Source organism: Xyrauchen texanus, chromosome 25, assembly GCF_025860055.1.
Source record: "Xyrauchen texanus isolate HMW12.3.18 chromosome 25, RBS_HiC_50CHRs, whole genome shotgun sequence".
Classification (NCBI taxonomy): domain Eukaryota; kingdom Metazoa; phylum Chordata; class Actinopteri; order Cypriniformes; family Catostomidae; genus Xyrauchen; species Xyrauchen texanus.
In genome coordinates this window covers 26,427,059-26,442,432 of record NC_068300.1, presented here as the reverse complement: position 1 = coordinate 26,442,432, position 15,374 = coordinate 26,427,059, and the positions used below count along the sequence as shown (strand labels likewise).

The 15,374-nt window shown below is 36.1% G+C and overlaps 1 protein-coding gene across 5 annotated transcripts in view; it reads right to left on the bottom strand.

Annotated features, from left to right (window-relative positions):
- Positions 1-9,686, bottom strand: part of tafa1a (TAFA chemokine like family member 1a) — a 63,346-nt gene extending 53,660 nt beyond the window's left edge. For 4 of the 5 annotated variants that reach the window (XM_052090850.1, XM_052090854.1, XM_052090853.1 and 1 more), the window contains exons 1-2: positions 9,433-9,686; positions 8,608-8,737 (exon numbers count right to left, since the gene is read on the bottom strand). In XM_052090850.1, the coding sequence (XP_051946810.1) occupies positions 8,608-8,725 (118 nt within the window). In that variant the 5' untranslated portion in view covers positions 8,726-8,737; positions 9,433-9,686. Of the gene's footprint in view, positions 1-8,607; positions 8,738-8,883; positions 8,956-9,432 lie in introns of those variants that run through there. The other variant, XM_052090851.1, reaches the window with a different exon arrangement.
- Positions 9,687-15,374: the final 5,688 nt, after the last annotated feature.

Here is a 15,374-nt window from a genome sequence, read left to right as displayed (position 1 = left end):
GGAGCACATTGGGAATTGGGCATTCCAAATTGGGGAGAAAAGGGGAGAAAACATTTATAAAAAATCAGTTCTTCTGTAATTCTGTTGGTTCGACAAAGCCAACATACTGTTTAGGGTAAACATTGTTTAGGATTTGTCTTACATTTCTTTGAAATTTCTGACTGTAGCTCCTCCTAGTGCATATAAACTATATCTACCAAACTTGGCACAGACCTTCAGCCTGTTCTGGAATAGTGTGCTATATCTTTTCTAATTAGAAATATTAAAGATGGCAACATCCATAACACCAGCATGTTTTATCACAACTGATGCTGCGTTATTAAATAAACAAGTCCAAATGAGGTGCGAGTTCATTCATCAGATCATAATTAACCAACATTGGCTTTGAATGTTTTTAACCGTGTGCAGAGAGCAACATTTGTTGTGTGGCTTGGAATGGCGTGCAGCTTCGGTGAAAGAGCGGCTGGATCTTCGGATGCCACTCAGCTCATATTTCCATCTCTGGTGAGTTAACAAAACCCCATAAAACCTGGTTCACACATTATATGGCATGACAGACAACTAGTTGTGCAGTATGGTTCCATTCACACAGCACAGATTTGCCGAGAGTGCAGTTGTGATTCCTGAAAATGTGTGGGTGACAGTTCAGTTATAAAATGTGGTTGTCACTCGTCACACAAGTTATAACCAACTTGTTTGTAATCGTAACCGTATTAAAGATACTGTAATCTATTTTAGCTATTCTCACTTCCATGAGACTGAGCCGTTGATTTAGCCACACCCCCTCTTTCCAAAACACCACAGCAACACTGTTGAGACCGACACAAGGTTGTGAAACACAACAGTAATGAAATAAGCAATAAGCCAAAATAATTTGCTGCAACGACAACACTAACAACACTATGAGTACGTGCAAAATGTTTGACAGGCAGAAAGCATCAGAGACCGTGGCCACCGGACACATTTTTGTTTGCTGTTTACAAAGTCTAGAGCTGTCACAGAGACTGGTGAGATATCTCATTACACTTATTTCAGTGATATCTTTCAGGGAGTAGAATTGTATTTATTTCCATGAATAAATTGTTTACAGCAACTTTAAACACTCAAAACAGGACTGACAACCATATTCTGCTGCTGTGTGAACATGGCCTTACAGATTTAGCACAGCAGATGTTAAAAAATAGGAATTCCATAGACTCACATTGATGGAATGTTCAAATGGGCCATTGGAATGCTTGTTAATTCAAACTTCAACTGTCAGAAATTCAAACGTAAACAAACCCACAAAAGACCTCTGCTTTACTTTTCCCTCTCTCTCTCTTTCTCTCTCTACAATTGAAGTCAGAAGTTTATATACACCTGAGCCAAATATGTTTTTTCACAATTCCTGACATTTAATTATAGAAAACATTCCCTGTTTTAGGTCATTTGGGATCACAACTTTATTTTAAGAATGTAAAATTTTACAATAATAGTAGAGAGAATGATTTATTCCAGCTTTTATTTCTTTCATCACATTCCCAGTGGGTCAGAAGTTCACATACACTTTGTTAGTATTTGGTAGTATTGCCTTTAAATTGTTTAACATGGGTCAAACGTTTTAATTAGCCTTCCACAAGCTTCTCACAATAAGTTGCTGGAATTTTGGCCCATTCCTTTTTCAGATCTGCCCACAAATTTTCTATCGGATTGAGGTCAGGGCTTTGAGATGGCTCAATACCTTGACTTTGTTGACTTAAGCCATTTTCCACATCTTTGGAGGTATGCTTGGGGTCATTTTCCATTTGGAAGACCCATTTGTGACCAAGCTTTAACTTCCTGGCTGATGTCTCAAAGCTTTTGCTTTGGTATATCCACATAATTATCCTTCCTCTTGATGGCATCTATTTTGTGAAATGTACCAGTCCCTCCTGCAGCAAAGCACCCCCACAACATGATGCTGCCACCCCCATGCTTCACGTTTGGGACGGTGTTCTTCGGCTTGCAAGCCTCTCCCTTTTTCCTCCAAACATAACAATGGTCATTATGGCCAAACAGTCAAATATTTGTTTCATCACACCAGAGGACATTTCTCAGAAAAGTAAGATTTTTGTCCATATGTGCACTTTTATGGTGGTTTTGGAGCAGTGGCTTCTTCCTTGCTGAGCAACCTTTCAGGTTATGTCAATATAGTACTCGTTTTACTGTGGATATACTGTAGATATTTGTCAACCTGTTTCCTCCAGCATCTTCACAAGGTCCTACGCTGTTGTTCTGGGATTGATTTGCACTTTTCGCACTAAACTACGTTCATCACTAGGAGACAGAATGCGTCTCCTTCCTGAGCAGTATGATGGCTGTATGGTCCCATGGTGTTTAGACTTGCGTGCTATTGTTTGTACAGATGAACGTGGTACCTTCAGGAGTTTGGAAATTGCTCCCAAGGATGACTTGTGGAGGTCCACAATTTGTTTTATGAGGTCTTTTGATTTTCCCATGATATCAAGCAAAGAGGCACTGTGTTTGAAGGTAGGCCTTAAAATACAACCACAGGTATACCTCCAATTGTCTTCAATTAGCCTATCAGAAACTAATTGGTTAACTGGTTAAAGCCTTGACATCATTTTCTAGAATTTTCCAAGCTGCTTAAAGGAACAGTTAACGTGTATATAAACTTCTGACCCACTGGAATTGTGATAGAGTCAGTTAAATGTGAAACAATCAGTTTGTAAACAATTGTTTTTTCTCGTGTCATGCACAAAGTAGATGTCCTAAAAGACTTGCCAAAACTATAGATTGCTAATATGAAATCTTTGGAGTGGTTAAAAAATGAGTTTTAAACTAAGTATGTAAACTTCTAACTTAAACTGTATCTATCTATCTGTCTGTCTGTTTGTCTGTCTATCTGATGGTTTATCTGAATATCTATGTGACAGCCTGTCTGTCTGACTATCTATCTTGCTAGCTATATGACTGTAATGTCTGTATAACCATCAAACTTCCAAATGTTCAAAACTACTTTTAACATATATTCATATATAAAAAATATTTATTACATATTACATACACAAAAAATAAATTATTTATTACATATTTGAAAATTTGTTATTAAAAAAAACATGTTACATGCAGGTCCATTAAAAAAAGTTACTAGTGACAACAAAAATATTTTTTTTAAATATCAAAAACTTACAAGAAATGGTGACCAGTCACAGCACTAAAAATACACTTTTGCCCTTTAACCTAAAATCTTGAAACAAGATTAGTTCATGGGCATGTTAAATGTCAACAACGCATTTGAAGTCAATACAGTGAAAAGTAAACATATGTTCTTATAAAACCATGAGCTCGCTTTAAATTCAAATACAAACTGTAAACTTTCAAAAGGGAGGAAAAACTGGGCATGTTTCTTTATTAGATGTAATTCATTTCAGTAGTTTCAGAACAATACTGTTTTCTACATTTTGTAATCTCTGTTTCCTGTAGTGATCTTGTTCACAAGTCACATTGATGATTTCATTGAAAGCACTGGTTCCCCACAATTCATGACCTGTCAAACCTCATACTCAGGAAAAATCCACCAGCCTCAAAGCACTCGACACTTAAACAAATTGTAACTTAACACGTACATAAACACACTCCTACCCTCTCTAAAGCTACAATCTCACCCTGACTAAGGACTTTAAAAGCATTAAGGATACAAACAATATTGTCATAACACTGAAAGATTTCCACATAATCACACATTGTTTGATACTAGATCAGATGTTGTCGGTGTGGCTGACCTTTAAATGAACACTTGAGTTTTTTTCTTACATGATTGACAGTTGAAAAAAACAGTTGCTGAGCTCAAGGTTTTCCCAACATGCAAATGCATCCTGGAGGAGATAGCTATTGCTGTTGGTTGCTTCACAACGGCTTGTGAAGATATAATTTTTAAGCATATTTTAAGTTCCTTCCTCTGTATGACAGAGAATATTATCCAGTCCATTCATTATCTCCAGCACCCAAATGAGAAAATGTATACAACATCACAAAGCACATTACAGCTTAGTCTGTGCAGTTTGTTTATCTGCTTTAATATTCAGATTTAGGGATAGTGGAATCCACCGAGCACTCAGTACGCTAGTCATAATACATTATAGCCCTCCATTTAAGAAGAACATGTGATTGTTAAGAAATACCCTTGTGCTCTGGTATGACTTTCAGTTAGAGCTCAATTGTTTAATAATTTCTAGCATTACCAGCATTGCTCTTTTTAGATGACTTTGAAATCATATCAGATAGACCTACTGTAAAAAGCACTTGTTATCAATTAGTATGGAGCCGAAATTCCATAGACCTTGGAGAAATGAAAGACATTCTGCTTTGTATCAGTAATTGCATGTACCTCTATAATTGTTCTCTAGTCTGTCAAATAAAATCAATTCCAATTCAGGATCCAATCCCGGTAAAGTGCCTCTAGCAAGATTAGTTAAGGTAAGTGGTACGGTCTCCAATTGCTTTTAGCTCTCTCATTTGAAGGTGTGATGTTACAAGCATTTGTGCTATGCTACAAATGAGGCAATCCTTAAAACTATCCCAGATCTTACAGAAATGAGATAAACAGGATGGCATCTCTCATAACAAATCTATATCCTGATAATGTGTCTGACCTCTTCTTTACTCGATCTGCTTAAGGGAAGTGGACCCTTTCAATTTTGTGATTCCAAAATGTTCCCATTGCAAGAGTCACTTTGTGATTTTGATGGGCAGAGTTTCGGTCATGTGACACAACTTCTCCCACTCTATCATTTCTTCTTACTGTTCTCTATGAACACTAACAAAAATGTTTTATTAAGTACAAACTTAATTTGTACTTATCACTCTAAATTGGTTAACTGCTTGGCAAGCTGAATAATCTATTATTGGGTAAACAGTGCAGGTACTGTATATTTGCCACTATTTGCTAATTTACAAAACTTCTCTCACACCCCCACATTTGTACCAGCCTGATGTTGGTCAGACCAAACAGCCAAACTCTCAGGCAATTCAACCTGCATTTGTCTATAGCAGGCTACCCAAAAAACAACCCCTAAAACTGGGTTGCATTATTAAGAATTAAATTAGTTGTGTAAATCTGTTGTGTTGTACCACTTAAAAATAAACTTCTTAGCAAATAAGTGATTAAATAATTCACCTAAACATAATGTTAATTGCTTGTTGTGAAGGATTTACCAAAAGGACAGGTAAAGAAGGATTAAAAAAAATGTAATACTGGCTACATCATGGGCATAATAGGCCAGTCACTCACTACAGCCCTAATATATATATATATATATATATATATATATATATATATATATATATATATATATATATACACACTCACCTAAAGGATTATTAGGAACACCATACTAATACTGTGTTTGACCCCTTTCGCCTTCAGAACTGCCTTAATTCTACGTGGCATTGATTCAACAAGGTGCTGAAAGCATTCTTTAGAAATGTTGGCCCATATTGATAGGATAGCATCTTGCAGTTGATGGAGATTTGTGGGATGCACATCCAGGGCACGAAGCTCCCGTTCCACCACATCCCAAAGATGCTCTAATGGGTTGAGATCTGGTGACTGTGGGGGCCATTTTAGTACAGTGAACTCATTGTCATGTTCAAGAAACCAATTTGAAATGATTCGAGCTTTGTGACATGGTGCATTATCCTGCTGGAAGTAGCCATCAGAGGATGGGTACATGGTGGCCATAAAGGGATGGACATGGTCAGAAACAATGCTCAGGTAGGCCATGGCATTTAAATGATGCCCAATTGGCACTAATGGGCCGAAAGTGTGCCAAGAAAACATCCCCCACACCATTACACCACCACCACCAGCCTGCACAGTGGTAACAAGGCATGATGGATCCATGTTCTCATTCTGTTTACGCCAAATTCTGACTCTACCATCTGAATGTCTCAACAGAAATCGAGACTCATCAGACCAGGCAACATTTTTCCAGTCTTCAACTGTCCAATTTTGGTGAGCTCTTGCAAATTGTAGCCTCTTTTTCCTATTTGTAGTGGAGATGAGTGGTACCCGGTGGGGTCTTCTGCTGTTGTAGCCCATCCGCCTCAAGGTTGTGCGTGTTGTGGCTTCACAAATGCTTTGCTGCATACCTCGGTTGTAATGAGTGGTTATTTCAGGCAAAGTTGCTCTTCTATCATCTTGAATCAGTCAGCCCATTCTCCTCTGACCTCTAGCATCAACAAGGCATTTTTGCCTGCAGGACTGCCGCATACTGGATGTTTTTCCCTTTTCACACCATTCTTTGTAAACTGTAGAAATGGTTGTGCGTGAAAATCCCAGTAACTGAGCAGATTGTGAAATACTCAAACCGGCCCGTCTGGCACCAACAATCATGCCACGCTCAAAATTGCTTAAATCACCTTTCTTTCCCATTCTGACATTCAGTTTGGAGTTCAGGAGATTGTCTTGACCAGGACCACACCCCTAAATGCATTGAAGCAACTGCCATGTGATTGGTTGATTAGATAATTGCATTAATGAGAAATTGAACAGGTGTTCCTAATAATCCTTTAGGTGAGTGTGTGTATATATATATATATATATATATATATATATATATATATATATATATATATATATATATTAGGGCTGTAGATTTCAGTGAATTCAGTGCGATTAATTGTATTAAAAATAATGCGTTAAAAAATGTAACGCAATTAATCGCAATGCCCCTGGATTGTAATATGGAAGATACTGAGAAATGCAAGCTTGTAGTACCACCTGTTTACTCCAGAGGGCAGTAATGAAATTTCAGCTGTTTGGCAACAGTGAACAAAACAACACATTAGCAGACAGAAGAACACAAACATGCGTTACGTTCTTGCGTTCAAACACTTGATGAAGCGCAAATTCGAACTAAGGAATCTCAAGATGTGTTCTAAGTATTAAACTATATTTAACTTGACACAGTGACCTAAAAAATGTGTGTTTATGACACAACATACCCGAGACGCTACACAAGCATGTCTGACGTTTGTTGAAATTGACGGGTCCTTAAACAAGCCCTCATAAATCTCCAACTGATTGACAAATTCACTTGTGAAATGGATGGCTGTGAACCGTATGCCAATGATTGACTTATGATCAATAATATGGTAGTAAACAATACATTGTATTTTAAAGCCACTTTTAGTATTGTCTTATCAATGATTAACTCTTCTGCCACAAGAATGTAATGCATTTTAATTATCTGAACATATATATTATTCATATTTATCTATTTTTATCTAATCTCATTGCATATTCTCTGTTGAATCACTATCACTAAGTCTCTTAATTTCCTTGACAATTATGTTTTGCTCAAATAACAATGACAAGAAGCACTATTTTTTGGATGTCTGGATCTTCAAAAAATAAAAACATTAAAAATGCTATTAAAGTCACTTTGATATTTATTTCTTGGGGTTAATGTAAAAAAAAAGTGGTGCAAACATCTGGTGAAAAAAAAAATAAAATAATATGAAAAACATGAAATAAAAGTAACAGCTAATTCAAATATTTTTTTAATTAAAATATTAAAGTAGTTTGGAATAATCTTTTCTATTATTTTTTTCTAAAATCAAATAAGCACTGAATATTTTGTTTTTTTTTTCAGAGTATTAAAATATTATTAATATTGGGAAAACATTTGTCACCAAATTCAAAGTGATGTGGTGCAACCAACATGCAGGTATCCATTCTGTTGTATAAAACAATACAATTAAAAAAATTAAAAACATAAAACAGTGGGGACCCATTTAAACTCTATTGACTGTGTGTGAAGTTTTAAAAACATCTGATATTTCGATCATGTTATATAAAGACACATTTTGTTCAGGTCAAATGAAGTAACCCTAAGAAAAGGTTTTGATATTCAGAATGATATAAAAAAAATAATTATAATAATAATTACCTTGAAAAATGTCTGAAAACTTTTTAAAATCAGTTATTCAGTTGAGCACACTCACATGTATTCAAGGTGAAAGGAAAGTATTTTAATACCTTTTAATTGATGGTTTACACCACTTGACATTTTTAAAGTCATAAAATGTTTTTGGTAGAAAATGCAATAAATGCTTTTTCAAAATAATTATGAAACCAGCATGGATACAAAGATTACATTTCTACAAACTTACCACATGTGTTTTAAAGTTGTCTTATCACCTCGTACAACCTTATTCGTAAATGACCAAACTGTTCTGTTCTCAGTCCATCTATTTTGGAAACTTACACCTGCAAGATTAAAGGTGATCCCTAACTAAAATTTTAAGTAAAACTGAATTGAGTTTATAGTGATAGAGCAACTATATTTACAATAGGTTTAATGTCAAACTAAAAATAAAGGATTAACTTACATTTTGGAGTAAAATAATGGCATAAAAGTACCTTTTTCAAATATAAGTTTAATAATTAGTAGATAAACCTTGATTTTATAAAACTTAATCTTTATTGTTGCAAACCCACCCTAATAGATACATACTGTACCTTCTGGTGAAGATAAGCCTAAAGCGATCAAACTGAAAGAAAGCAAGTTGGTGTCAGAGTGGAAGATGAGGCTGAAGATGGACAAACGGAACGTTACTCACCGAGGATCTGTATGTTTGTTCCGGGCGGGGCCAGGTGCTGCTGTATGGTGTCATAAAATGTGGCCTCGCACATTAGCAGGACTGTCACACTGGCCCACACCCACACCAGCCACGACATCCCAATGCTCCTCTAAAGATAGTGAGAGAGAGCTATCAGTAACAGTTTTGTTCATTTATTTAACTCTTTTTCACTTTCATCTCTTCTAGCTCATCCTCAGTCAAACATATCTAAACAGCATATCAGTCTTTCTATAACTTCCTTTAGCATCCACTTACCACATCAGTATAAGTTCAGAGCTTTTTGAGTGCTGTGCATGGTGTGAGATGCATTCAGACCTGTGATTTCTAATTAAATCTGAAAATAAGTGAAATATTACAGTTTATGTGAGAGAAAGTAAGTGAGAGAGAATTTGCCAGAGGAATTATCTCACAGCTCCAAATGCTAATTTAGACTGACTTGCTTTAAAACTCTTAGTCTGTCAATTAGGCCACATTTAGAGATAAACATGCAAATCAGTTATTTTTTCTCAGTTCTTCCCCAATCAGCTTGCTGACAGTCTGCCTCCAACCTTGTGTCCCCAACAGCCTATTCATATTCATAAATTAGAGTTATGACTATGCACTTTCTTCAAAAATCCACACAGTGTGTGCTGAAAGTGAATGAACTTGAAGACTATGAAAATGTTCAAAAAGAACTTGTGAAAAGAGTCAGGCATTTAGTTTCCAAGTTACTTTTGCTTCCACTACATTTATACTTGACGTTCTGATACTTGACAAAGATGACAAAAGACATTCATAATTGAAACAAAGGTTCTTCTACTGTACCTGTATCTTTCAGGGACAACTGTGGGAGAACTCAACACTTTGTCCACAAGCTATCCATAGTGAGGTTTCCAGATATCCCTGTGTCCTTGTATTGTTCTCTTGAAGAAACTGTCAAAGCTTTTTCTTTTGTCCTCCCAGTTTGAAGCCTGAAGCTGTAGTCAGAGACACTATAGGACAAAGATAGACCGAAAGAAAGAGAAAGAAAGCTCAAACTATTATTTAAAGCACAGCAAACCCGCTCATCTATCAGTAGAATCGCCTCTTCGCTCCCTTGAGCCACGGAGATAATTTTCCGCTTCACATTTAAACACAAATGAAGGGCGGTCCTCTCTCTCTCTCCCCCCCTTCCCTCATTCTCTCTATCTCTCTCTCTCTCTCTCTCGCTCTCCACTCTGCCATTTCAACTCTCTCCACCTCTCTCTTTCTCGCTGTCTCTCTCTCTTAGTCCCTCATTCTATCTCTCTACTCGCACGTAAGATTTCTTGCAATATGAGAGAGCTCCTAGCTTTAAGCTATATGTGATCGCTCATCTAAAACCTGCCTTGATTTAGCAGTCGCTGGAAACTATGCTGGGCATTTGTATCTGAATATAACATTCAGATGGTTGGTGGCGAGCTGGCATTTATCAGAAACTTTTTTTTAATCCAGAGCATCACAAATCCCCCCTAGAGCAAACTAGCATTCAATATATTCACTCAGCACACGATGATTGTAGATTGTGTTTGTGATCTCAGTAAATACAATTTTTATATTCCTCTATCACTGCTCAGTTTGTAAATCAGCCCCAGACCTTGGCAAACCCGTAGTCACTTGGTTGTCAAGTACAAATTGTTTAGGAACTGTTTAAGACAGAAACTCAAGACCACAGACATTAGACTTATTGTGTGATAAAATCAGGAAAAGAAAAAACATATATATATATATATATATATATATATATATATATATATATATATATATATATATATATATATATATATATATATATATATATATATATATGTTAAGATAAGATTTTATCACACAATAAGTCTAATGTCTGTGGTCTTGAGTTTCTGTATTGAAAGATTCCTGCATATATATTAATGTGCAAATGTCTCAGGCACATAAGATGTTTCACAAAAGCATTTGTCTTAAAATGGTTATTTACATCTTCAGCTTTAATGTGTCAATAAGAAATATAAATGTTAGACTCCCAAGCATTACTTTTGAAGATTAGAATAGAAGAACAGGGAGCCCTGCAACAGATGGCATGGCCCCCACAACACCCCCACTGAACATCGTGTCAGTCTGAGATTACATGAAGAGACAGAAGCAATTGAGACATCCTAAATAGATAGAAGAACTGTGCTGAATTCTCCAGTGTCCAGGTGTACCTAGGAGAATTGGTGCTGTTTTCAAGGCAAAGGAGGTCACACCAAATATTGATTTAGCTTTTTTATGTTTACTGGACTTTGTATGACACTAAGTGAGAAATTAAAACTATTCATGGCATTATTTATGAAGACATCCTCACTATGCAACCTTTTTAACAAGTGCCTAATACTTTTGCACAGTATATATATGAAGGTGTTCCTAATAAAGATGTTCCTAATAAAGTGCTCAGTGAGTGTGTGTGTGTGTGTGTATATATATATACTGTATATACACACACACTCACTGAGCACTTTATTAGGAACACCTTTGCAGCTACTTATTCATGTGATTATCTAATCAGCCAATCATGTGGCAGCAGTGCAACAAATAAAATCATTCAGATATGGATCAGGAGCTGCAGTTAATGTTCACATGAACAATCAGAATGGGGAAAATGTTTTATTTCAAACGTGACATGATTGTTGGTGTCAGACGAGCTGGTTTGAGTATTCTTGTAACTGTTGATTTGCTGGGATTTTCACACACACAACCGTCTCTACAATTTACTCGGACAGTGCCTAAAACAAAAAACATCCAGCGAGCAGCAGTTCTGCAAACGAAAATGCCTTTTTGATGAGAGAGGTCAACAGAGAATGGCCAGTCTGGTTCGAGCTGACAGAAAGGCTATGGTAACTCAGATTACCACTCTGTACAAGTGTAATGAGCAGAATACATCTCAGAATGCATAACATGTCGAAACTTGAGGATAGACTACAACAGCAGAAGACCATGTCAGGTAACATTATAAGGACCATAGTGTTTCTAATAAAGTGCTAAGTGAGTGTACACATATAATTGGTAAGCAAAAAAATCAACAAATGACTTTTCCTTTTATGTGGTGCTGCATCCACGCCACTAGGTGTCAGTATAAGTTCAAGATGACTGCTATTCCACCCAGCGCAACATTTACAAAATGTACTGATTTCTGAAATGATAACTGGGGGGATATTGCTAGTTCAGTGGTAAATATATAATTTAAATTTCCATTGTTATTATCTTTGAATTAAAAAGGATCCCAAAAACGGACTGAACACAATATAAAACACAGGAACAGAAATTATGTGTGGGTTTGAGTGTACTGTACCTAATGTATCTCTTGATAAATTGCCAGTAGACCTTAGAGCTGTGAAAAGGTATTATGTTCTCCATCGAAACCTTGCCCTTCAAACTTTAGTAGAAATGCAAACAGATGCACCAAATGTTTTAATTAATTTATCATAGTAGAATGTTATTCCTCGAGAAACGTATGTGTAAACCAAGTTATGTAATTAAAATAAAGTCAGTAACTTCAATCTGATTATAGGAATTTAAGATTCCTGTTTTCAATGGCAAAACATGTGTGGGTAATTCGAGGAAGACAAACACATAGTTTAACGTGTGCAGCATCCTCTGTTGGACACCTTTAGAATGATTTACAAGGTAACCTGTACACTTGACTATGTAGACTCTGCTACAGTAGGTATTTCTTGCCACATTAGCCAAGTGTATCCCTCTAGTAAATACAGGGAGATTTCCGCAGTCAGGCTACCAAAAACGAATGCCAAGTTTCTAGCATTACAGCTGAATATTACCCGCTTAATCTCAGTAACTGCCCTGTTATTGGACACATTCATTCATGGATTAAATTAATCCTGGTTTACTGTGAATAGTGAATATCTACAATGGCATTTGTAACTGAAAACCACTGCGTTTGAATGATGCAGCATCCAGGCCACTAAGTGTCAGTGTAAGCCACTTTGACATACTTAAAGAAAATTACTGAGTGCACCTTTAAACTGTAAAGTGTAAATCAATTTTGGTCTTTCATAACCACTGTCTCAGTAGGCCTATCTTAAGCCATGATAATGTTTTTTTTTATAACAGTTATGGAAAAATCTTAATGTGAAACTCTGCATTTAGATTATAGGCTTGTAAATGATCAACTAAGGTGCAAACAAAATAACTCCGGTCTTCTAAGGATATTGTCTTAGTAAATTCAGCAAGGTTAAGCTTTAATGAGTGTAACACATTTAAAAAAAATTATCTTTCTCTTATATTAAGGTGTTGTTGTGTTGGCAATAAATAGTGCCTAAGAAAAGGAATGTGTGAGAGATATTAGGTTCTTCTTAGTCTTTTTCACAGTAGAATTTCTCTTACAGTACAGCTTATCCACTTAGGGTAGCCTGTAATGGGGTTGAATACTTTTTTCTGAGTTTGTTAATCAGATCTTTAAGTCATGGTTTTGTGTAATGAAATTGCTGCAATTCGAAATGTTTAATCTTACAGATGTCACAATGCTGGAAACCTGCACTATTATGGACAGCTCCCACTCAGAATGCCTACTGATTCCCTTCCTGGCCAGCTGCAAACCTGACATTCCTCCCACTAAAGATCAGTCACTGCATTTCTGCTCACATGATGTGGCGGCTTCTGAAAACAGGTATCTGAGTTGTTGACATTCTAAAAAATTCAGAACAATATCTATTTCAAATAGCATTTAGCTAATTCTTTTAAAATTATTATCCATGCATCTTTTATGACGATTGATGAATTTAAATTGATGAAAAATGTAAAATAAATGGTGACAAGTTCATTCTTCCCTATTTCCATCAGAACTTTAATTCTTATAAATATTACCTAAAATGTAAACCAAGTGACATTAACGCATGTAAACAGAAGTAGCCTATGATGCATGCACCATTTCAATATCCATGTATCTTCTCTTTTATCTTTCTTTGGCCAATATATCAAACTTTCCTCCTATAAATCCATTTTACACTCCAGTAATTTTCAATCCTCCAATACTGTTCTGTGGCTTTAAGCTAAGCTCGCAGGCATAAACAGATTTGGGGACTTCTCTTTGACACCTCTACTCCTCAGACCCAATTTATTTCATGCCTCTTGAACCATCAAACTTAGGACTGTATCACAGTGCATTCTTTCTTCTTCAACCAAATGTGTGACATGTCAGCATGCTTTTCAGTCTGACTGTTTGATGTCCTTTGTGCAAATGGATATAACCTCAATGTAAAAATATGAATCATGACACAAAACCAGAGAAATTTCTGTAAAGAGGATTTTGCTTTTAAAACTGTATGCCACTTTCTATAGTGTCTGAATTGTTTTGAGAAAACAAACAGAGTTTCTAAACAAATTTCAGGAGGAGTGTAATTGTGAATGTTTATTTTATTGCTAAACTAAACTCCATTATGGACAGCAAGCCAAATCTGTTTACCTTCACCTCTATTCAAGGATGACATTAACATGAGAATTAGTGAAATACCCTCAAACTCTAACAATGACAGGCTACTGTCAATACTGGAGATCTTTTGTCTTATTTCAGCTCCATCTCTAAGAGGTTTGATGAGATTGGTGGGAAAATTAAATTCCTTTGGTGAACTATTCTGAGAATCTTATACGGAATCATGTTTCTTAAAATTGAAGTGAAGGAATGTTTATGCTTTTTTTGATCATTGGCTCATTGATCCTCTAGAATCATTGTAATAACACACAGCTTGAGTTCGATAATTTGTCACACCAAATGTGTGTTTGTGTGTGTGTGGGGGGTGTATATGTGGTTTACGGGGACTTTTTTAAAAGTTACAAACTAATTACAAGGGTATTATGCTATAAATGTGGTTTATGAGGACATATCTAGTGTCCCCATAATTCAAATTGCTTAAAAAACATACTAAACTATGTTTTATTGAAAATGTAAACATGCAGAAAGGTTTCTGTGAGGGTTAGGTTTAGGGGTCGGGGATAGAATCTACAGATCGTAAAATCATTATGTCTGTGGAGAGTCCTCATAATGATAGCTGCACCAACATGTGGTGTGTGTTTGTGTGTGTGTGCGTGCGTGCGTGTGTGTGTGTGGCTGGATGTGTTGTTGGAGGTTGACAGGGAATTACTATTGTTAGATGGTTGCTAGGGTGCTCTAGGTGGCTGTTAAAAGAGTCCAACTTCCTTGTCTCTAGGGCTGCAACAACTGATCGACAATAATGAACATAATCGACAACTAATTTCATTATTGATTAGTTAGATGTGTGCAGAAGGCAGGGCGGAGCATATATCAGTGACATCACTTTACAGTAGAGACCAGTTGTCCAACGAATTTGAGCACTTTATGTTAAAGGAATAGTTCACCCTAAAATAAAAATTCTCTCATCATTTACTCACCCTCATGCAATCCCAGATGTGAATGACTTTCTCTCTTCAGCAGAACACAAATTAGGATTTTTAGAAAGAATATCTCCACTCTGTAGGTTCTTACAATGCAAGTGAATGGTTGCCAACATTTTGAAGCTCCAAAAAAGTACATTCTGGCTGCATAAAAGTAATCCATATTACTCCAGTGGTTAAATCCATGTCTTCAGAAGCAAAATGATAGGTGAGGGTGAGAAACAGATTAACATTTAAGTAAATTATTACAATAAATTCTCCTCCCTGATCAATCAATCTCCACTTTAACTTTCACATTCTTCTTCTTTTGATTTTGGTGATTCACATTCTTCATGCATACGCCCCTACTGGCTAGAAAGAAGAAT